The 21,337-nt window shown below is 54.2% G+C and overlaps 1 protein-coding gene across 1 annotated transcript in view; it reads left to right on the plus strand.

The window, feature by feature from the left end:
• The window catches only part of CAMKK2 (calcium/calmodulin dependent protein kinase kinase 2), a 44,267-nt gene that overhangs the window by 18,810 nt on the left and 4,120 nt on the right, over positions 1-21,337 (plus strand). Inside the window, exons 3-16 of the mRNA XM_054593904.1 lie at positions 849-896; positions 1,868-1,921; positions 2,660-2,711; positions 4,911-5,044; positions 7,244-7,280; positions 9,190-9,211; positions 9,354-9,442; positions 10,598-10,797; positions 11,399-11,452; positions 13,559-13,632; positions 13,725-13,812; positions 14,940-15,068; positions 19,054-19,154; positions 19,660-19,702. Of these exons, the coding sequence (XP_054449879.1) occupies positions 849-896; positions 1,868-1,921; positions 2,660-2,711; positions 4,911-5,044; positions 7,244-7,280; positions 9,190-9,211; positions 9,354-9,442; positions 10,598-10,797; positions 11,399-11,452; positions 13,559-13,632; positions 13,725-13,812; positions 14,940-15,068; positions 19,054-19,154; positions 19,660-19,702 (1,125 nt within the window). The remainder of the gene's footprint in view (positions 1-848; positions 897-1,867; positions 1,922-2,659; positions 2,712-4,910; positions 5,045-7,243; positions 7,281-9,189; positions 9,212-9,353; positions 9,443-10,597; positions 10,798-11,398; positions 11,453-13,558; positions 13,633-13,724; positions 13,813-14,939; positions 15,069-19,053; positions 19,155-19,659; positions 19,703-21,337) is intronic.

Consider the following 21,337-nt stretch of genomic DNA (forward strand, 5'->3'; position numbering starts at 1 on the left):
GGAGTTGGCTCATGTAGGCGCATGTTAAGAAATTGCCAAACTGGTTTTCAAAGAGTTTGCGCCACGTTCAGTGCCCACCAGCAGTGTGTGAAGGTTCTGTATGCTCTAAATTCTTTGGTTAGTCTTTGATTTTAACCAATCTGTTGGGAGTGGTTTTAATTTATATTTCCCCACGATGATGTTGAGTATCTTTTCATATGCTTTTTGATCATTTGTGTCGTCTTTGGAGAAATGTCTTTCCAAATCTTTTGCCCATTTTTAACAAAAATTGGATTGTCCTCTTATTAATGAGTTGTAAGAGTTCTTTAGATATTCTGGATACCAGTCCTTTGTCTGATATCCAAGTATATATGTGTTGCAAATAGTTTCTTTTAGTGCGTGGCTTTCATTTTCTTAATAGTATCTGAAAGAACAAAGGCTTTCATTTTGATGAAGTCCAGTTTATTATTTGTTTCCTTTTGTGTTTTCTACTTTTTGTGTATCATCTAAGAAATCTTGGTCCCAAGGTCACTTCTTGTATCACTTTACATTTTTACAGGGCAATGTGGTCATGGATTCCTTGTTTAATTTAAAGTGAAACTTGTATAAGTGGAAACAAGCTTTAAAAAACAGGTATTAAGAGACCATATACTGTCTGATGCCTTTTTTGCAGCTTACAAAAGTTGCTGCTAGAAGTCAGGACACTGGTCTCTCTGCAGAGGGGCCAGTGACTGAGGATGCTTCTGGGGACCGGGGAGGGCCCTCTTTCTTGATTTGGGTCCTGGTTTCAAGTGTTTGTCTCGTTTGTGACAAATTTATCTAGTTGCAAACTCACAGTTCCTGTTCTGTGTGTTTCTACTTTTTTCCAGGATTGTGTACAGCTGAACCAGTACACACTGAAGGATGAAATCGGAAAGGTAAGCATCCTAGGAGCCAGGATGTCTCAGATACGAGGCAGAGCCCGCTAGAGCTGGGGCTGGGTGAGGAGGCGAGGAGGCATGGAGGCCAGGGTCGGGGCAGGGTTTCGTGATTCATGGTCCATGTGTTTTGTTTTTCTATCATAATACTAATGTGCTTCTGCAGAAGCACACACAGCATTCAGGGAAATCCCCCGTCACTATGGGGATAGTTACATCGCCCCTTATTAGTGTTGTTTTTTCTCCCCTAAGGTACTCTCACATCTGTTTTTTCACTTTGTTTCAGCCAATGGGCATTGTCATTACAGGGGTCAAAAACTCACATGCCCGGCCCTGGCTGGGTTGGTTAGAGCATCATCCCAATACACTACAGTTGCGGGTACGATCCCCAGCCAGGGTGCCTACAAGAATTAACCAATGAATGAATGCATTAATAAATGGAAGGACAAGAGTGATGTTTCTCTTTCTGTATCTCTAGCGTTCTCTCTCCCTCTATTCCTCCCTCTTTCCCTCTCCCCTTTCCTCTCCCTCTAAAATCAATAAAAAAAATTAAATAAGCTCACATGCCAATAGAGAGCAAATGCAAATATAAATGAGCAAAGCATGCTGGGTCTGGCAGTAGGGAGTGGCGAGGGCGGCAGCCCGCTGTTGACATGAGGCGCTGTGCCTGAGGCCCACTAGGCTGGAGAGCGGAGAGCCGTGAGTCTGGGGCAGACGGACGTGCGGACGCGATGATGGCTCCGTACGGTCAGATCACCTGGTGTTCTGAGGCTGGGAACCTGGGTTTTTATATCCACTGTTTCTGTTTTTAAGTGGTGGCAACTAATTCAGACTTTCTAAAAACTAGAGCTCCCACAAAACGCACGTGCAGGGGAGATGTGGTCCGTGGGCTGCCAGTGCGTAACCCATATTAGAGTCCTCATCTCGCAGATCCTAATTTCTGATTGTCGTGGTCCTCTCCCTGCATCCAGGGCTCCTACGGTGTGGTCAAGCTGGCCTACAATGAAAATGACAATACCTACTACGTGAGTATCCACACCCCCTCCCCCGCCCCCATCCCTGTCCCAAGGGAAAAACCTCCTTTCCAGCCTTCAGCTTCCTGGGAGGTTTTCTTAGCTGTCATCTCATTTTATTTGGGGGTCGTGTTCGCATTATGAGGGAAGAGCTGTCCCCACTTTACAGATGGGGACGTGGGGAGGTGAAGCGATTGCTCAGGAAGAACGAACGGATGAGTGAATTCAGCAGACGTCTCACGTGCTTACCCTGGGCTACCATTTCTGCAGCCTCCATAGCTCTGAGAACCAGGAAGTAGTGAGCCGAATGGCCCTTGGGGCTGAGGCTTTAGAGTCAGTCCAGTGTGGGCTCGAATCCTGCCTCTCCCATGTGCCAACTGCCCGACCTCGGGCAAGGGATGGAACTTCTGAACCTCAGTTTTCCCACGTGCCACACAGCCAGTCACGCCCGTCCTATGCCCATGACTCCAGAGCACTCATGTCTGGATTCCGTGGCACTGAGTCCCAAGGCTCGAGTTCCCCCAGCTGGGGACGCGGCCTTGGGGCCTTGGGGCCTTGGAAGCCCCCTCGCGGCCTGAGGGGCCGCGGGACTCCAGCCTCCATAGAACCTGCTGCAGTCTGATGCCCTCTGGTGACAAGGCACTCACTACATTGTCCCCAAACAACCAGAGCGGCAAGAGCCTAGGGGTAGGGGGAGTGTCCCCTCCCCCTGCTCACTTTACTCAGGATGCGGGGCCTTTTCTCCCACAGGCGATGAAGGTGCTGTCCAAGAAGAAGCTGATCCGACAGGCGGGCTTTCCACGTGAGTCTGGTGGGCCAGGCAGGCCCTGCTCTGAGGCGCGGGAGCTGGGGCCAGGCAGAGGGGGGCCCACAGAGCCGCGTCCCCTGCGGAGTGCGCTGCGTCGGGGCCCCAGAGACAGCACTGGGCCTCCTGACCGAGGGTTTTTACTTCATTTCCATTAAAAATATTAACGTAATAGAGGTCTTAAGTAAAAAAAATCCATTAGAGGAGAACAGTGTGGCAGTTCCTCAAAAAGTTAAACATGAAGTTACTATATGACCCAGCAGGTCCACTCCTAGGGGTACACTCAAGAGAAAGGAAAGCACAGGTTCACGCAAAAGCTTGCACATTGATGTCTGTACCGGCACCGTTTAAAGCGGCCCCAAAGTGGAAACAACCCCAAGGCCTGTCGGCAGATGAAGGGGTGAAAGAGAGGTGGCCTGTCCAAATGGAATACTGCTCAGCCGTGGCAGGAATGGCTGGCTGACTCCTGCTATAACATAAATGAACCTTGAGAACATGATGCTGAGTGAGGGGAGCCAGTCATAGAAAGGTCACACATTGCGTGGTTCTATTTATATGAAAAGTCCAGAGTGGAAAAATCCGTAGAGAAAGCAGATCAGTGGTTCCCAGAGGTTGGGCGTAAGGAGAGTCGGGGAGACTGCTAATCGGGATGGGGCTTGGGAGGGGCCGGGAAGACATGGAGGATTAGATGTGGGCGTGGCTGCATAACCTCGTGCGAGTACTGAACAGCGTTGAGGTACAGATTTTGAAACGGTGAATTTTAAAACACTTAAGTACCATGAGGTATTTGAACTGTATCTCCCAAAAAGCAAAGAACAGAACAGCTTATCACAGAGAACAGCAGGCCCTGGGCTGTCCCCCTGCCCACCCACCCCAAGGCAGCCGCCACTTGCCCTCTTAGGAGCTGGTGGCCACGGCGCGTGGTCAGCGGTAGACCTGCTGGTGAGCGCACCGGAGGCTGCCCCAGCGTGAGCTCCTGCCGGCCTTGCTGGGCAGAATGTCAGCTGGGCCTGAAGGAGGAGGTAGGTAAGAAAAGACAGGAACTGCATCTATCACCAGGACCCCGGTTTATCCCACTCATCTGAACTCCAAGTCGGATGACACCTTGTGCCATTATTTCTTCATGTATCCATTTTTGAGGCCTACCTCTGATTTCCTTTGACGACAGTTGAGGATCTCGGGGGCTCAACCCACTCCTTACTTCCCTTTCCCAGCCAGGCGACGGGATGATAGCGTGCTGTTCTGTCCGCTGTTACTACATTCGCCTCTTGCGTCCTCGTTCAGGCAGGTGTAGCCAGCGTCTCACAGCTGCTCACTCTGTAAGACGAGGCTGTTGGCGCCCTCCTTCCCTTCCCTTTTGAACTCCTCCTCACATCCCGCTTCTGACACCTGCGCTGTGCCTTTGCTTCCCCAAGGCTGGCCACGCCTACATTCACCTCTGTGCATCACACTGAGACCCTTGCTTACGGGTGGCGTGCGACCGAAATTTTAACCTTGGGTCTTTCCATCACTGGGACCTTTTGACTGTCAGTCACTGCAGGGCCAACCAGGGAACTGACTGCCTTTCTTTTTGGACAGTCTTTTTTAAAAAAATACTTTATTTTAAAACAAGTCTGTAAAAGTAGAAATCACATACAAAAATACAGGTTACTCTGACACGTCAGCAAAATAGCTTTTGGCCGGACTTGAGTGTGGAAGCACGACGTGTTTGAGGGCATCCGGAAGTCAGAGTCCACCTGGCTCCTGTCCCCTGCTCTTGTCATTGATCTGTGAACATTGTTGTCATAGCTTTTTTTTTTTTTTTGGTCTCACCGGCTCTTATGCCTTTTCCTCTTTCTGACTTCATTTTCTACGACTGCCGTTTCAGGAGTTAAGGAGATGAGGGGCAATGCTTTCGAGCCCCAGAGAGGACAGGTGGCTGACACACCAAAGTGCTGAGAGGGCCCGGCCAGACCCGGACTCCTTTCCTCCCGGCCCCAGGGGCCTGCCCCTCCCAGGGCCTGGGGCGTGGGGTGGGAAGGGGGATCCCCAGACGGCCGAGCAAGGGGCTTGTGCCGCCAACCTCACTCGTGTCCGGCAGCAGGAGAGATGGGCGAGGAGAGGGCTGTGTAAAGCCCCCGACGGCATCAGGCACCCCGCCCCGTGTGCCGTAACGTCTGTTTGCCGTGACCCTGAGATGGTTTGCGTCTCCTTCAGGTCGCCCCCCGCCCCGAGGCACCCGGCCAGCCCCAGGCGGCTGCATCCAGCCCAGGGGCCCCATTGAGCAGGTGTACCAGGAAATCGCCATCCTCAAGAAGCTGGACCACCCCAACGTGGTGAAGCTGGTGGAGGTGAGGTCGGTGGGGACACCCAGGAGCGTCTGGCTCTGTTTTTACCCAAAGGCCACACCGGTATTTTCCACGGAGAGCCATGTCATGTCCAGTAACTATTGCAGGGCTGAGCAGTAATTGCGGATTCAGGCTCCTTCCCCCGGTATTTCACGTAGTCCTGACCCTGCCCTCAGGCTGTCTCCCCATTTTACAGATGGAGAAACTGAGAGGCTTGGATGGATGAGGAGGCTTGCTCTTCACGCATGTGTGTTGCTTTGAGCTGGTTCTCTTTCTGCTGCTAGCGTGTATGGTTGTAGCACAAAAGCAGCCATACACATGTAAACACGTGGGCGTGGCTGGGTTGGGATGGAACTTTCTTACAAAGCCCAGCAGAGGCGCACTTGGCCTGCGCCCTGCGGTTTGCCAGCCACTGCTCCCAACCTGCAGTTTTCCCACTTGGGTTTCAGGACTCATTTATGCTTTTAAAACTTATTGAAGACCCCAAAAAGCTTTTGCTTATTTTTGCTTATATTTGCTAGTATTTATCACATGGGAACTTAAACATGGGAACTGAGGAATCTAAAAATTAGTTATTAGTTCATTTACAACAATAATCCTTCATATTAATATGTGATATATTTTTATGAGAAATAACTACTTTTTGAACAAAAAAATGTAGGGAGAAGAGTGGCATAGTTTTATATCTGTGCACATTTGTGGTGTTGTGAACGTCTGGCTTCATGGAAGACAGGCAGACTCTCATATCTGCGCCTGCACTCGGCCTGTGTGATACCGCAGGGCACGTGGCTTCTGGACAAGCCCGCGGCGCCAGCAGAGAATGAGAATGAAAAAGGCAAATGTTGTCTTTGTTTTAGAGTAAAAGTAGTTTTGACCTTGCGAACCCCCGAAAGCATCTTGGGGACTCCTGGAAGTCCCTGCACCACATTTAGGTCACCTCTAGTCTAGGTGACGAGGACTTGTAAACAGCATGTGATAAATACTTCATTGACCGTGTGTTCATAGTCCTGCGGAAGCGCAAGTAGGAGCAGCCAGCTCAACCTGAAGCAGCTGGGGGAGGCTTCTCAGGGGAAGTGGTGTTTGAGGTGGCCTGGTTGTTCTGGGTGGAGAAGACAGGGAAGGGTATCCTGGGGGAAGGAACAGCATGTGCAAAGGGCCGGAGGCCTCTATTTGGAGGGGTACATCCTGACCTTTGGTAGGTGTGAGGGCAGCAGCCGCACTGCCTGGGGCCCATGGAGGACAGGGGTCTAGATGGGCCAGGCCCTGGGTCTCCTCCTCCTCCCAATGCAGTGCAGGGCTGGGCTCCAGGTGGGCTGCCCTGGGCCCCTGCCTAGAGGTTGCCGCTTTCTCAGGGCCCTTGTCTTGTGGATCATGGGTGGCTGGGGAAGGTGAATGCGATGTGGGAAGAGGTAGAGGGACCAGTCTAGCGAAGGAGCTCCCTTTGTTTCTTTGGAAAGAAGAGAGGCTGTTGGAGTCTTGAGCAGGCGTCTTAGAGGAAGCCCAAGGGCGCTGGGTAGCGAGCGGTGCTGGGTCCTGGCGGGGTCTCCCTTCTTCCTTCTGCCTTGTGACATGTGGCTTCTCCACCAGCAAGGCTGTTTGCCCGCCCATCTGTGTGCGCATCCATCAGATACCTCCTGAGCTCCTCCTGTGTGCCTTGCCCTGTAAGGGCGCCTTGGAGGCAACCGCAGTGTATCCTCAGCCTGCGCCTGCCCTTTGGAGGGAAGGAGAGATCTGGTAGAAGTAGTGAGAAGGTGGAAGCAGAGGCCACGAGAGAAGGAGAGAGAGCTCTGTGGCACTTTCGGGGGGGAGACACTGTGCCTGGCTGGGGTCGGGGAGCAGGGGGCAGGATTTGCCTTTGCCCCTTGAGGACCCTCCAGCTGTCTCCCAGGGGAGAGGTGGGACTCTTCCCCAAGCTCAGACGTTCCCCAGGGAGGAAGTTGTCCCCTCCCTTTTGTCACCTCCTTTCTGGGCGTTTCGGACCCTCAAGGGTTGGGCTAGATGGTGATTACTGCCCAGGTGGTCCTTTGGATCACACGCTGCGTTTGCCCAGGTGCCCTTCGCCTTAACGGGGAAACACGGGCCGCGCAGCCCTCCCGCTGGCCGGTGCGGTCACGTGGAGGCCGCTTCCTCTCTGCTCACATCTTCTCTCTCTTCCTCTCCCTGCTCCTGTCCCCGGCCTGTTCCGTGTGGCTGTGCCAACAGGTCCTGGATGACCCCAATGAGGACCATCTGTACATGGGTAAGACTCGAGCCCTTGCCTTCTGCCACCCTTGCTCAGGCAGCTGCACCTGCCAAAGCCCAGGTGTCCTCTTGAGGCGACCCTGCCCCTGACGTCTCTCACCAAGGACAGCCTCTCCTCTCCCAGTTCAGCCGGGCCCCATGGTGAACCCCACGGAACGCTGTGAAAGAAGGGGCCCTTGCTGGTGTGGCTCAGGTGGTTGGAGCATCGTCCCGCAACTGTAACCAAAAGATTGTGGGTTCAATTCCCGGCAGGTCACATACCTAGGCTATGGGTTCGATCCCTGGTTTGGGTACATACGATCCCCATTGAAGCTTCTGTCCCTTCCTGTCTCTAAAAAGCAATGAAAACAATGTCCTCAGGTGAGGATAAAAAAATATTATTTAAGAAAATTTGTGAAAGAAACAAAAATGTGAGCAGTACAGAATTGCAGTGTTTCTCCGAATGTGGTGCTGTCCCCACTTTAACTGTATGAGACAATTTTAGGTGGCCTGTAGACAAACATTAAAACATTTTTTCAGATTCAATTTATCATTGTATAGGAAAGACTCTAGCCAGCACACTAAACTCATGATTTCCTGGATATTGTTACCTAGGATAAGGCTAAAAATTTTAAAGCTGAGTTGACTTAAAGAAAAAAAAGTGAAATAATTAACAGTTTACGTGGTATGTAGAAATGGCTACATTCTGAACATGATAGGTAAATGAGTGAAACTGGAAGAAATTCAGCAGAAATCACAAAATGTAAGAGATACTCTTTGGCCCGGAATGGCATCTCTAGCCTGACTCGCTCACTTGGGGCCCCAGACCCGAAGCCACATGGCTTTAGACTGTTTCTGAGGAGGAGGTTTGTGCAGTCAATGAACATTACTGTTTGTCAGGTCCCATCCCAGGTTCTGCAGGAACAAACTCAGAACTCCCTGCCCTCGGGATATCTCATTGCTCTAGTGGGGACCGTCTGGCCCACTCAGCCCCTCAGCATTATGGGTAGGCTCCATGGAGACAAGCAAGCCTGAGCAGGCGCAGGGAGCCAGGAGTCCAGGTTCGGGGACTGGAAGGGGGAGTGGCTCCTTGAGATGCCTTACTGAGTGGCATTTGTGCAGGACAGCGGGGACCAGATGGCAGAGGACATTGTACACCCTTGTCAAACCTTGCCTTTTATTCTGAGCAAGGAGGGCGCCATTGAAGGGTGTGAGCAGAGAAGTCCAATGAATACAAAAAGAACCACGACCCAAGCTCCAAAGAGGAGTTTTGTGTGGACCGGGCAGTTTCATGGCAGTTTCTCACTTCCCGAGGTGCTGGTGTGACAAGGAGCCACGCTGACCTTTGTATTTGACTCTGCTGGTTTTGGGATTCTCTCCAGGGTAGCCCACAGGCCTGTAGCAGCCCCGGCGAGGGTCCTGCGGCTGCAGGCCTGACCCTCAGTGGCTGGAGGGCACGATTGGTATTTCTAGAGGTTGAAAACTTCCCACCCACTACTCAGCCTGGTTAAAAGTGAGTGACTGAAAAGAGACCTGTTTCAGCAGGCCAGCTTCCCCCATGCCAACAGATTCACGGTGCTTGGGTTGCGGGGAGGAGGTGCGGAAATTGACGAAGCGGCTCCTGGAAGTTGAGACTTACGTAACCGAGGCCGGGTAGGCCGGAGCTGAGGGCCGCCGCTCCCGTGTGCGGCCTTAGCTGTGCGCATCGCCTTTGCTTTCCACCGTGGTCTGGAGCCACAGCGCCTCTGCCCTACCTGTTTTGCCCGAAGCTTGTTGATGAACTTGAAGCCAGGGAGGGGCCCCAGGGGACTCAAGTTCCTTTTCTGGCTTGTTGGTGTTTTTAGGGGCAGTTAGGAGGAGGGGACGATGGGGAGGAAGACAGGTTTGCAACTTGGAATGTAACAATTTACCCCTTCTCTTCCCTACAGTGTTTGAACTGGTCAACCAAGGGTGAGTGTCCCCACCACCGGCCGGTGCGGTGTCCAAAGCCTCTTGGGCTGCAGCGCTGAGCGAGGCGATGCTGGGCTCGGCAGCGAGAGAAGGCACGAGCTGGGTGTCTCTTTTGCTTCTTATGCAACTGTCGACCTTTCAGGCCCGTGATGGAAGTGCCCACCCTCAAACCACTCTCCGAAGACCAGGCCCGTTTCTACTTCCAGGATCTGATCAAAGGCATCGAGTACTGTAAGCGGGGCCTGCGGGGTGGGAGGCGTCTCTCCCAGGCGTGGCTGGCGTTCCCATGTAGTGGGTGGGAAGTGGGGAGTTTCTGATTTTCTTCCTGGAGCTCAAGGAGGTGGGCAGGAAACAGAATCGTCTGAGCCGGGAGTCACGGGTGGCTGCAGAGACCTGCCTGCGGCCGGGCCCCTGGCTGCGGGACCCCTTATTCCTGTGCCCCAGGACAGCCAGGAGTGAGGCGAGAGTGACCGTTCGTCCATGACTTTCTGCATGTACCAGGCACTGTTAGGGGCTCTACTGCCTTTGCCCCTGATTCATAACAACCCTGGGGCGGGGGTCCTATTTATCTCCTGGAACCTTTGTTTCTTCATCTATGAAACAGGAGCAAAGTGTCTCTCATGTGGGCTGAAGTCAGCCAGGGCACATCAGTGGTTCCAACTGGCAGGTGTTTTCCCTGCTTCTGGTTGTTAAACATTTTGACGCTGCGCCTGGCACATTAGGATTATTGCAAGATTTCAGTGGGGTGAACGGGGAGTCGTTAACCCAGGGCTACCAGGCCCCGACTGGGCGCTCAGCGCAGGACACTGCTGACCCGATTTCCCGCATCGTCACCTCCTCCTCCCTCATCATCGTCAGCACCCCCAGCACCGAAGAAACGCAGCTGGGCCTTCCGGACCGTAGGAGTGTCCTCCCCACAGGCTGACATCCAGGCAGGAACAGTTAGTCAAGGGCCCCAGTCCTGCTTTGTGGTCACACTTCTACTCGACCTGCTCTAGTCGTTGTTGGTTTGGTGAGCTGGTTGAGTGTTGGCCTAAGTAAACGAAAATTGTCACAAATTTTGAGGCTTCTAGCTGGGATCCGAGTTCCACAAAAACTCTCCCTGGCTCTGTGCCGGCGGCTTAGACTGTCGCAGGCAGCTCCTGATTGCTCCTGGCAGTGCGGGTTTCGCGCCTCACTTTTGAGGCCGGGAACGTCCTTAAAGACCCTCTTCCCCCTTACCTTTTAGTGCCGTGGGTGTCCAGCAGGTCTTGGTGGGGATTGGCAAGGGGCCCTGGGAGAACAGAGGGGTCCGCGCCTGTGTCTCTGGGCTGTGTGGGCTGCATGGAACTCCTCACGCGGTGTTCCTGTCCCCTCTCTCCCATCCGGCATCTCCCTTGTCCCCAGTACACTACCAGAAGATCATCCACCGGGACATCAAACCTTCCAACCTCTTGGTCGGAGAAGACGGGCACATCAAGATTGCCGACTTCGGTGTGAGCAACGAGTTCAAGGGCAGCGATGCGCTCCTCTCTAACACTGTGGGCACGCCCGCCTTCATGGCGCCTGAGTCGCTCTCCGAGACCCGGAAAATCTTTTCTGGGAAGGTAGGTCTGGACCTGCCTGAGGTACTGAGTTCTGCCTGTGATTGTAAGATCCTTTCAGTTGCAAGTGGCAAAAATCCAAGTCAAAGTGGCTAAAACAGGGAATCCGTTAAATAATGTAGATGAATGAGGTCCATTTGGCTTTAGGCTTAGTTAGATACAGAGATTCAAATAGGAATCTGGCTCTCCATCTCTTAAGTCTGTTTTTCTGAATTGGTTTCCTCTCCAGGTGTGTTGGTCACCAGTAGCTCTAGGCTCCTTTATATCAGTTTACCAACCTCAGTAGAAAGACTGTTTGGCTTCCTGAAGAGCTGCAGCAAAAATTGTGGGGTTGGCTCTGATTGGTCCAGTATGGATGATGTGCCCATCCTTGAACCAAACACAATGGTTTGGGGAAGTGGTACTGTCATTGGTCAGTCCTGGGTCCTGTGCCCACCCAGAGGCTGGGGGCAGGATCCACCCCACATCAGCTCCAGGGTCTCAGTGTTGAGAAGCGGTTCCCCAAAGGAAGGCTGGAGGGGTTGATGCTGGACAGGCAGATGTAGCAGATGCCCCGTATCTGCCACCGTGTTCCCTCACACGAAGCTCCTTTCTTTTCTTGCAGGCCTTGGATGTGTGGGCCATGGGTGTGACACTCTACTGCTTTGTGTTTGGCCAGGTAACACAGTGGGCGTGTCCTGCCTCCTGAGTGTGGCTGGGTGGCCCCCTTGGATTAAGAGTTTCCTTTGCAGGGAGACAGTATGTATTCATTTTAAAGTTATAGAGCTTTATTTCCACCTTTAGATCTGAGTATGAAAAAGGATGCCTTCTCAGGTGTACATATCTGCTTATGATAGTCATACCTGGGGAAGAATGATCTGTTGAAGGATTGGCAGAGGCTCTTAGAGGTCGCAAATAGTTGACAGATTTAGGGCAAAGACAGCGAATGTGCTGCTCTTCTCTTCTCCTAAACCCGAGACAGACATCACTAATCAATCACTGCATTTTTCCTCCTGAGCCTGATACTGCTTTGATGTTCTTCTCAACATACTCTTCAAGAAGCTGTTTCTCTGAGGGATAGAATTGGAATGGAAGTTAAAATCCATCTGACATTTTTGATTTAGGGAGTGCTGTTTTGTCTTTTTTTGTCCTTTTTTTATATTATTGATATTTAGGGGCTTATATGTTTAACTCTGAAGTTCTGATTGATTATGTGAGCAATAAAAGCATGGATTTTTTTCCCTTTTCATGAGCTTGTGTCCCTGCTGAGGAAAACTTCAGAAACTGGGTCTGTGAGGAAGGCATCCAGGAGTTTGTAATCTCCTTCTCCCAATGTTGGATCAGAAAGCTTTCAGTCACATAGCAAAGTTGAAAGAATTACACAGTAAATACCCACCAGCCACCCCCTGGGTCCTGCCATAAAGAATCTTGCTTTCTCTCATGTCTGTCTGTCCTCAGTCTGTCTGTTTTGTTTTGTTTTTACATACGGTAGAGTACCAGCATCTCTACCGTCTCTGTATTTCCAAATGCTTCAGGGTGTGATCATTTGTTTGAGGTTCTCTCTCTTTCTCTCTGGCAGTAAAATTGGTATAGAGTGAAATGTACAGATCTTAAGTGTACTCTTTAATGAATTCTGTCAAATGGATGCACCTGTGTGATCCAAACTCCTATCTCAAGTTACTGCTCTTAATGAAATCATTTTTCTTGGACAGGAGTGGAGCAGGTCACTTTCTGAGACTTTTTCCAGCCTCCTAGGCGCTCACCTAAAGGTTGCTTTCTCCAGTGCAAGGCCTGGGCTCCCCCAGGGCAGACCCTCTGCTGGCCGAGGGCCGGTGTGTCTCCTGGGAGGCGGTGCATGAACGGGCGCAGACTCAGCCCGGGCGAGGCTGCAGTCCCAGCTTTGCTCTTCCCAGGACGGGTCACCTCTCTGGGTTTCTGTTTTTCTCTTCTGTAAAATGGGAATAATACTTATTATTTCTTACGGCTACTGAGAGAATTATCAGAAATCACTCAAGCACTCATTAATTCAATAGGTATTTATCGAGCCCCTACTTTGTGCCAGGTTGTTCCAGGGCAGTGGGGAGTCACTGACAATGAGCAAGGCAGACAAACATCCCAGCCCTTTTAGAGCTGCTGTTCCGAAGCAGGAGTTAATAAACAAATAATGTAACATAATGCAGGAGTTAATAAACAAATACGTGCGTAACGTAGTGGCGAGTTAATAAATATGTTTGTAACAGTGGTGAGTTAATAAATAGGAGAAGGCAAGCGGTGAGGTAATAAACACATATGTAACGTCTGGGGTAGGCCTGTGATGAGAAGGCACGTGGGTGGGCCGTGTCTGTGTCAGGCAGGAGCTTGGGAAGGCCTCCCTGAGGTGTGTTTTATTGGACACCTGATTGATGGGAGAAAACAAGCCAGGCAGGTGCTGGTGGACAGAACATTCCAGGCAGAGAGACCAGCCAATGACATGTTGGTCCTGAGAAAACTCAGTACAAGGCCTGGTCTAGGCTTAGCCCTCACAAATCTCTACTGCTACAGTGGTGAATTCTTCTTGGAATTATTATTGTCCACACAGTAGGTGGGTGAAGAAGAGTGTTTGCTTTTTTCCTGATCCTTCTAGGACTTGGTGGGGGGTGGGGGTATGGAAAGAGCTCCCTCCCTAGATCAGACCGCTGGGCTGTTCATTTCTCTGCTGTGACCCCCAGGGGGTGGTGCCAGCACGGGGCGCCCTTTGCAGGACAGGGCGCCAGCCATGGACATTCGCCCCGACCTCTCTTCGCAGTGCCCGTTCATGGACGAGAGGATCATGTGTTTGCACAGTAAGATCAAGAGCCAGGCCCTGGAGTTCCCAGAGCAGTGAGTTCCGCCAAGCCGTCCTGAGTTGCTGCCTTCTTTGAGCCCTTAGAGGTTCTGCGTATATGTCTGACTAACGTGTGTGTCACCCCCAGGCCCGATATAGCTGAGGACTTGAAGGACCTGATCACCCGCATGCTGGACAAGAACCCTGAGTCGAGGATCGTGGTGCCAGAGATCAAGGTACCCGGGGGCCACCACCGCCCTGCGGGGTACGTGCCAACGGCTTGGCCTGTGTCCTCTGCTTGGAATTGTTCGGCTCGACGCTGCCTGGGCCAGGCCCCCCACCCCACGTCCATAGCGCCATGCCCTCCTTGGCACCGCTGCCCTGCCATGCCCTGGAGCCTCTGGGTTGCTGGGGGCTGGGAGGGGCGGGAGGAGGGCTTGGGGCTTGTGTGGATGTGGTTGTGGAATCGCTGCCAACGGGCAGCTAGCGCTCACTCCGATTGGCTCGAGCTGGTGGCGTCCCCCCTCCCCGGACTGGACCGAGGCCTCTGTGTGCTCCATGCCCTGGCTGCCTGAGCCCTGGGCCCTTGCCGTGACCCTGCCCATCCGTCTGAGAAATTGCAGTGAGGGTGGGCGGGAGTCTGTGAGCAATTTGGCCCCACGCCTCACCCTGGCCTGCTGAATTCCACCCTGTTGCAGAAAGCACGGTTAGGAGAGACCCCTATTTCGCCCATTTTCCCCTACACCCCAACCAACCCACATGCACACATCTGGCCTTTTAAGAAACCTGGAGATTTGCTTTGGGAAGCACTAGGCACCTAGCTAACTAGCCTTTGAAGAGGAGGAAGCCCAGAATGTTACAGATGAGGGCTTGGACCCTAGGAGTGTGTAGTGGGGGGCAGACCCCTGCCTGGGTCCTCTCCTTACTATGTCCTTCCTGCTGGTCTGTGGCTGCTGCTCCTCCCCAAGCCCATCTGCCCTCCTGTAAAATGGGGAGTGTGCTGCCTGCTCTGAGCTGAGCTTTCCGGGCATCAGGGAGAGTCACTGAGGAGCCAGGGGTGCTCCTCGGGCAGCCGTGAGAGGCACAGCCAAATCCCAGCCTCGCCCGCCAAGACCTGGGGCCAGACGGAGAATCTGGTCCGTGCACATCCCAGCCTCGTGGCTCCCTCCCATTCTCTGTCTCTGTCTCTTCCACGTTTCCTCCCGTCTTGCTCACCTGCTCCCTTTGCCTGGCTTATCAGCTCTCTTGCATGTCTGACCTCAGGCCACTGCCTCTCCCCTCCTGCATCCTTTCCCTGGCTCTGCTGTCCTGCCTCGGGGAGCCAGCTGCGTCCACCCCTCACCCGTCCTGTCATTCGTTGAAGCTGCACCCCTGGGTCACGAGGCACGGGGCGGAGCCGCTGCCATCGGAGGACGAGAACTGCACGCTGGTCGAGGTGACCGAAGAGGAGGTCGAGAACTCGGTCAAACACATTCCCAGCCTGGCGACCGTGGTAAGGCGGACAAACCACTGACCGAGAGCAGGGACAGAGAGTCGCCAGGGATGGGCCCCGCAAGGACAGGCTGGGACACAGGCGGGTGTCTGAGACGCAGATGTTGGGCCAGAAAGTCGGGACGGCTGGCTGTCCCTAGCCCACAGCCACCCACCACGGGCCTTGGGCGCACACCTGGCCAGGTGCCCCTGTATCTTCTAACCTTAGTTCTATCTGCAGCCAGGTCTGATGTTACGGTAGAGAGGGGTAGCCCCTCTCCAGGGATCCTGCCGCCCTTTCCAGACTCCCTGCTTTCAGAGCATGCTGGGGAGCAGGAGGAGGCGAGGGGCCAGGGCGGGGGCCCGGGGAGCAGCTGGGCTGGGGTCTCTGGGGCAGGATTCCCACCAGGGTGGGTCTCAGTCTGCAGGGCGAACGGCTGCACTCACCTCCCGTCTGCGGGCAGGCAGCTCCAGGGCAGGGACCCCCACGTCACACGCCCCTGAGCTCTTCCCGACTCTGGAGGCTGGGGGCTTGCTCCTGAGTCACCAGGCCCATTTTATGGCCTCACACATGGGGCCTGGAAAAAGGGGCCAGAATGCGGGGTCCTCAGGAGTAACCCTGGAGACGCTGGGAGGCAGCCCCTTGTAAAGCGCAGCCCATCAGGATGCCTGGCTCCAGGAGGGAGACCAGGGCCCTCAGGGGTCCAGGCCCAGGCAACAGTCTCAAGGAAGAACCCAGCTGGCCACCCACGGGGGCTGCCTCCAGAGCCCCGGGCTGCATTTGGCCAGCGTGGGCCCCCGTAGACAGGCAGGGCCTGGGCTCTGGATGTCCCCGTAGGAGCTGCTGCTGGCTCCTCTCCCAGCTTTGTGCCTCTCTTTCCTGCTTCCTCTCTGTCTTCTTCTTCCAAATCCCCAGGCCCTGTGTGGGGCATCCATCCCTATTCTTCTTTCCCCACCTCGGGCCTCTGCGTGCACGTCCCTGTTAAAAATTCACCCACACCCACTCACCCTTTCTCATCCATCCACCCCACCCGTGTCCTGAGCTCGTGGCGGGGCAGACGGCTGGTGCTGGACCCCAGCGCCCACCGCGGAATGTTCTTGGGAGGAGGCGCCTTAACCCTAGAGGTCTGAGCCAGTCGTTGATTTTTCAGGAAGCGCTTGAACACCGAGCGGTTCCCCAGGCTTGTGCTGGGGGCAGGGAACAGCGATACAGCCACATGGCACCTGCCGTCCTGGAGAGGCAGATGCTGAGCAAACAACCAATAAATGAATGTACAGTGTAACTGAGGGCCGGGGAACGCTCTCCTCAGAGAGGACACGGCCCAGGCGAGGGTTTGGAAAAGGTCACCGGAGGAAGCGGCTGTGCCCTGTGGAGCTTGGGAGGCACCTGAAGGGTCTGAATCGGGAGCAGCACGACCAGGGTTGACCTTGGAAAAATCCCACATGGGAACGGCCTGCGGGTGCCAGGGAGGAAGTGGGGGGCCCTGCAGCCATCTGAGAGGCAGGTGGCTGGAGCAGAAGTCCAGCCCTCACGAGGCTCCCAGCCTCGTTAGATGGATGGGCCCTCCTGCGCATCGCATGGTGGCAGGCCAGCGCAGAGACGGGCAAGAACGGGGGCCTCAGAGAGGAGGGGCTCCTTCCGCGGGGTCCCCAGGGTGGGAGGGGTGGGCTGGTTAGACAGGGCCTTGGGGGAGGGGCAGGGCATGGTCCACGCCCCTGAGGGCAGCTGCAAAGTCCCAGGGGTTGTGGGGCTCAGCCTCACCGGGGGCATGGCCTTCATTCTCTAAGTCAGTGTTTTTTCTTTTTTATTGAGATAGAATTCATGGAACGTAGAATGAACCACTTTAAAGTGAACAACACAGTGGCGTTTGTCACATTTACAATATTATGCGACAGTCAGCACTCTCACTTCGATAGCTCTGGAGCATCGTCACCCTAAAGGAAAGCCTGTCCTCTTTAGCAGTCACTCTGTCCTCTCCTGCCCCCAGCACCTGGCAAGCACCAGTCTGTTCCCGGTCTCTACAGATTTGCCTATTCTGGATAGTTCCTATAAAGGGAATTTTATAATCTTGTGTCTGGCTTGTTTTATTTAATACAGTGTTTTTGAGGTTCATCCACATTGTAGCATGTCATTCCTTCTCATGGCTGAGTAATAGTCCATGTGTGGATAGACCACATTTTGTTTATCTGTTCTTCAGTTGGGTATTTAGGTGTTTCTACCTTTTGGTAAATCGGTGTCGTTGGTTTTTTTGGCACCTATCAGCAAACCCTTAAAAACTCAACACAATACATGAAACAGCTGGAGGAGGCACCATGCTTTGCTGGGAGGGGAGGGGACCAGAGCCTTACTGGGTGTTGAGGCCACGTCCTTGAAAACTCCTTCACGGGACACAGCAGCCAAAAGCATCACCAAAGGTGACTGGTTGGCTCCCTCTCTCCCGAATCTTCCATGGCTCCCTGGCTGGCAACAGGATAAATTCCAGACTCCTGTGTGTGAGAGATTCTGTCAGGAAGTGAGGGAGTCAGACCTGGGTGTCGGAAAGGGTGGGGGCAGGTTGGCTGGGTGAGGCGCAGCATGGCGGCCGATGGGCGCCAGGAGGGATGTTAACTTTGCTTAAAGGATCCTCCCCTCAGATGCACGTTTCCCAACTCAGTCTATTAGAGCAGGTTGCGGGGGAGGGGGGGGGCGCACCAAGGAGCCCCGCTCCTGGCCGTGGGCGGGCCGGCCGGCCGCCTGCGCCTCTCAGAAGGGCCACCAGGGCCTCTGAGCGCCTGTGCGCTCACACCACGCCAGCCAGGCCCTCCCGTGGCTGGGATGTCCCCTTAGCTCCTTGCACCTGGACAGGTGTGCCCCATCCTGGACCACAGTGCAGTCCCCTGAGGAAACGGTGTCCTTGCCTAATGCTGGTGGGGATGTAACATGCGTAGCCACTGTAGAAAACAGTCTGGCAGTTCCTCCAAATGTTCAACGTCGTTACCACGTGATCCAAGAATTTCACTCCTGGGTGTACACCCAAGAGAAATCAAGGCACTTTGTGTGCAAAACATGTCTGCACAAAAACTTGGACACACATGTTCACAGCAGCATTATTCACAGTTGCCAAAAAGTGGAAACAACCTAAATGTCCACCAGTGAGGGGATGGATAAAGAAGATGTAGTTATAGCCACATAAAGGAATATTATTCAGCCATGAATGAAATACTGATATAACATAGCTGAACCTTAAAAATATGCTGAGTGAAAGAAGCCAGACAAAAGTCACAGACTGTATGATTCCACTTACATGGAATGTCCGGGACAAGTTCACAGAAGACGGGAAGCAGATTGGTATATGCAGGAGCCTGGGGACAGGGAAGTCTGCTAATGGGAGTCACTACCAACGGGAACAGAGTTTCTTTTTGGAGTGATAGAAATGCTCTGAAATTAGATACATTAAATATACTAAAAACCATGGAATTGTACACTTTAAAATGGTGAATTTGAGGCAGTGGGAATTTTAATTAAAAAGTACAGCGTGCCGTCCCCCATCATGCCCAGGAAGCAATAGGTAGTTCCCTGTGGGTGTGGTCGGTGGTGGCTTTCACCGAACATGGAGGCCTGACCTTGAACACGAGGCAGGTTGATGGCTGGGGTGAGACAGGTGGTACCAGGCATGGGGCGGGGGGCAGTGCCGGCCACCTCTTCTGGAGCACAGGGCCCCCTGCGGGTTGCATAGGCCCAGGACTGGAGATTACGAAAGGACTTGGACATCAGACCAAGGGCTTTGGCCCTTATCTTGCTGGCAGCCAGGGAGCCTCGGGGGTTTGGGTTGTGGGCCGGTCAGTGGTGATGGCTTTGGCTGCCGTAGCCTGGGTGCTGCCCCCTGTCTCCCAAAGGCCTGCCGTCAGCCACAGGCCTGGGAGCTGGCGAGGGGCCGGGGCAGACAGGTGAGGAAGGATGTCGGCCCCAGGGAAGATGTTGCCAGTAGTCCCCGCCCAGGTGGCTGAGCCTCCTCTTCTCCCCTCAGATCCTGGTGAAGACCATGATACGGAAACGCTCCTTCGGGAACCCGTTTGAGGGCAGCCGGCGGGACGAGCGTTCGTTGTCAGCACCCGGAAACCTGCTCGTGTGAGTGTCCGCCTGCCTTGCTGGGGGGCAGGACACAACGCAGGCCTGTTCAGCCGCTCACCCGGGCCCACCCCTGGGGAGGTGCCATCGGAAAGACTCAGGCAGACCTGGGCCCAGTGGGGAAGTCCGAGCCACTGCCAGTGGGGGTTCACCCCAGCCTGGGCCCGGCCCGCGTCCCCCAGCCCATAGCTCCTCCAGCCTGAGGTTTGACCTCCCTCAGGGGACTTGCACTCTAACTGGGGGCTCCCGACAATCAAAGCACCTCTGGTCCAGAAGGAGGGGTGCTCGATGGTGGGGGTGTTGGGCCCCGAGCTGGGGGAGCCAGCCAGTCTCGCCCATGGGCACCTGCGTGTCATGGCAGCGTGGTGTCCTTGTGACCTGCCTGGCGACAGCTCAGTCAAGCTGGTGTTTGGGGTCTGAATGTCTCTGGGGTGGGTGATGGGCATTTCTTGGATCCCAACTGTCCCTTCTCACTTCCCTTTTCCCTCCCGTCTGGTGATTCCAGCAAAAAACCAACCAGGGAGTGGGAGCCCCTGTCTGAGCCCAAGGTAAAAGCCTGCCTGCCTGCGCAGTGGCCTGGGGGCGGGGGCAGCTGCCACGCACGGGGCATCCCCACCCCGGCGGGTGTCCCTTCCGGCTGCGACCAGGCTCACCCCGGGCCTCTGGACCCGGGCTGAAAAGGAGGGGCATCTGGGCTTGGCCCTGCATGTGAGCGGGGGCTGCGGTGCATGGCGCTCCACCCGGAATGCCGGTGAATTCACCCAGGCCTTACCACCCAGCTGGGCACCCCCGTACGCTCAGTACGCGTCACGGGCCCCGTGGCTGCCCCTGCTCCGGGTCCGCATGGTCGGGGCATAGATCAGGCATGCTGCGTCTGTGGCTCTCCCTGGTGGCTCCCAGCATCCACCCTTTCTTCTCCGATGGGTTGAGACCTAGAGAATAAGTCCCCTTGCAGCCGGCTGCAAATTAGCGTGCGAGCCTTCTACCGCTGCGGCTGCGGGCCTGGGCTTCTCCCCCGGTTGGCCGTCCCTCTTCCAAATGTGTCGTACACCCAAGTCAGTGTTACCTGCACCTCCCCGGACAGAAGGGAATTTTGTCCCTGTAAGACCGAGATGACAAATGGCATCCCTTCGGCCACTCCTCCCCGCAGCCCCTGTGGCCGGGGAGCAAGCCCAGTATTCTTCCCACTGAGCTGGATGCGCCAGCTCAGCTGCACACGCCAGCTCAGCTGCACCTCGGAGCTCCAGGCAGCCATGTCTGCGTTTTAAATGCAGCTTTAGTGAGGTACAGTTCCCCTACCATACAAGTCGCCCATGTAGAGTGGATAATTCAACGGTTTTTGATACAGCCAGCGTTGCGTAACCACCCAGCGTCCCCATTGCTCAGCAGCCACCAGGCGACTTCCAGTTTCTATGGATTTGCCTGTTCTGGACATTTTTTATGAACGGAATCACCCAGCGCGTGGCCTTTTGTGTCCTGCGTCTCTCACTCCGCGTCATGTTTTCAAGGCTCATCCACACTGTAGCAGGTGTCAGTGCTCTGTTCCTTTTTTATGGCCAAGTACCATTCCACCTCATGGAGAGAACGCATTGTAGTTATCTCTTCATCCGGTGGTGGACACTGTTGCCACTTTCTGGCTGTCACGGATGCGTAGTGCTGCCATGGACGCTCTTGTCCAAGCGCCAGCCTTTTCCATTTGATAGGAATTGGCTTAGATAAACTGCACTGGCTACTCATACCAAAGGCGTCGGGGCTTATATGGTACTGTAGGAGGGATGCTTGATTGGGGATTATTTATGCTTTTCTGGAGCAGGAAAAGCAGCAATTAGCAATCAGCCAGCTGTCACCAGCCTGAGAAGGCTGCCTCAGTCTCTGCTGGATGTTCCCAGACATCTCTGCAGCCAGATGACAGGGTGGTCCAGGCTATAGTTTGAGCCTCAGGAGTGACAGGGAGTAGAAGCGTAATGGACTGGCCTTTCTCTTCTCAGCCGCAGGTTAGGGTTTGCCTCCTGTCTGTGTGTAAGTCTGTTTTCATTCTTTTTTTGCCCCACAATGAGACACCAGCAGGCTGAAATCGGTCCAAAGGGCTCTACTGTCCCTTTATTTTCTCCTCTGCGTTCCCAGCATCACCTGGGGGTTGCCTGCGCTTGTCCCCAGCCCCCGGGTGGGACGCTTTGGGACTG

Source organism: Pteronotus mesoamericanus, unplaced genomic scaffold (assembly GCF_021234165.1).
Source record: "Pteronotus mesoamericanus isolate MK-2021 breed Mesoamerican mustached bat unplaced genomic scaffold, CSHL_Meso_final scaffold_507, whole genome shotgun sequence".
NCBI lineage: Eukaryota > Metazoa > Chordata > Mammalia > Chiroptera > Mormoopidae > Pteronotus > Pteronotus mesoamericanus.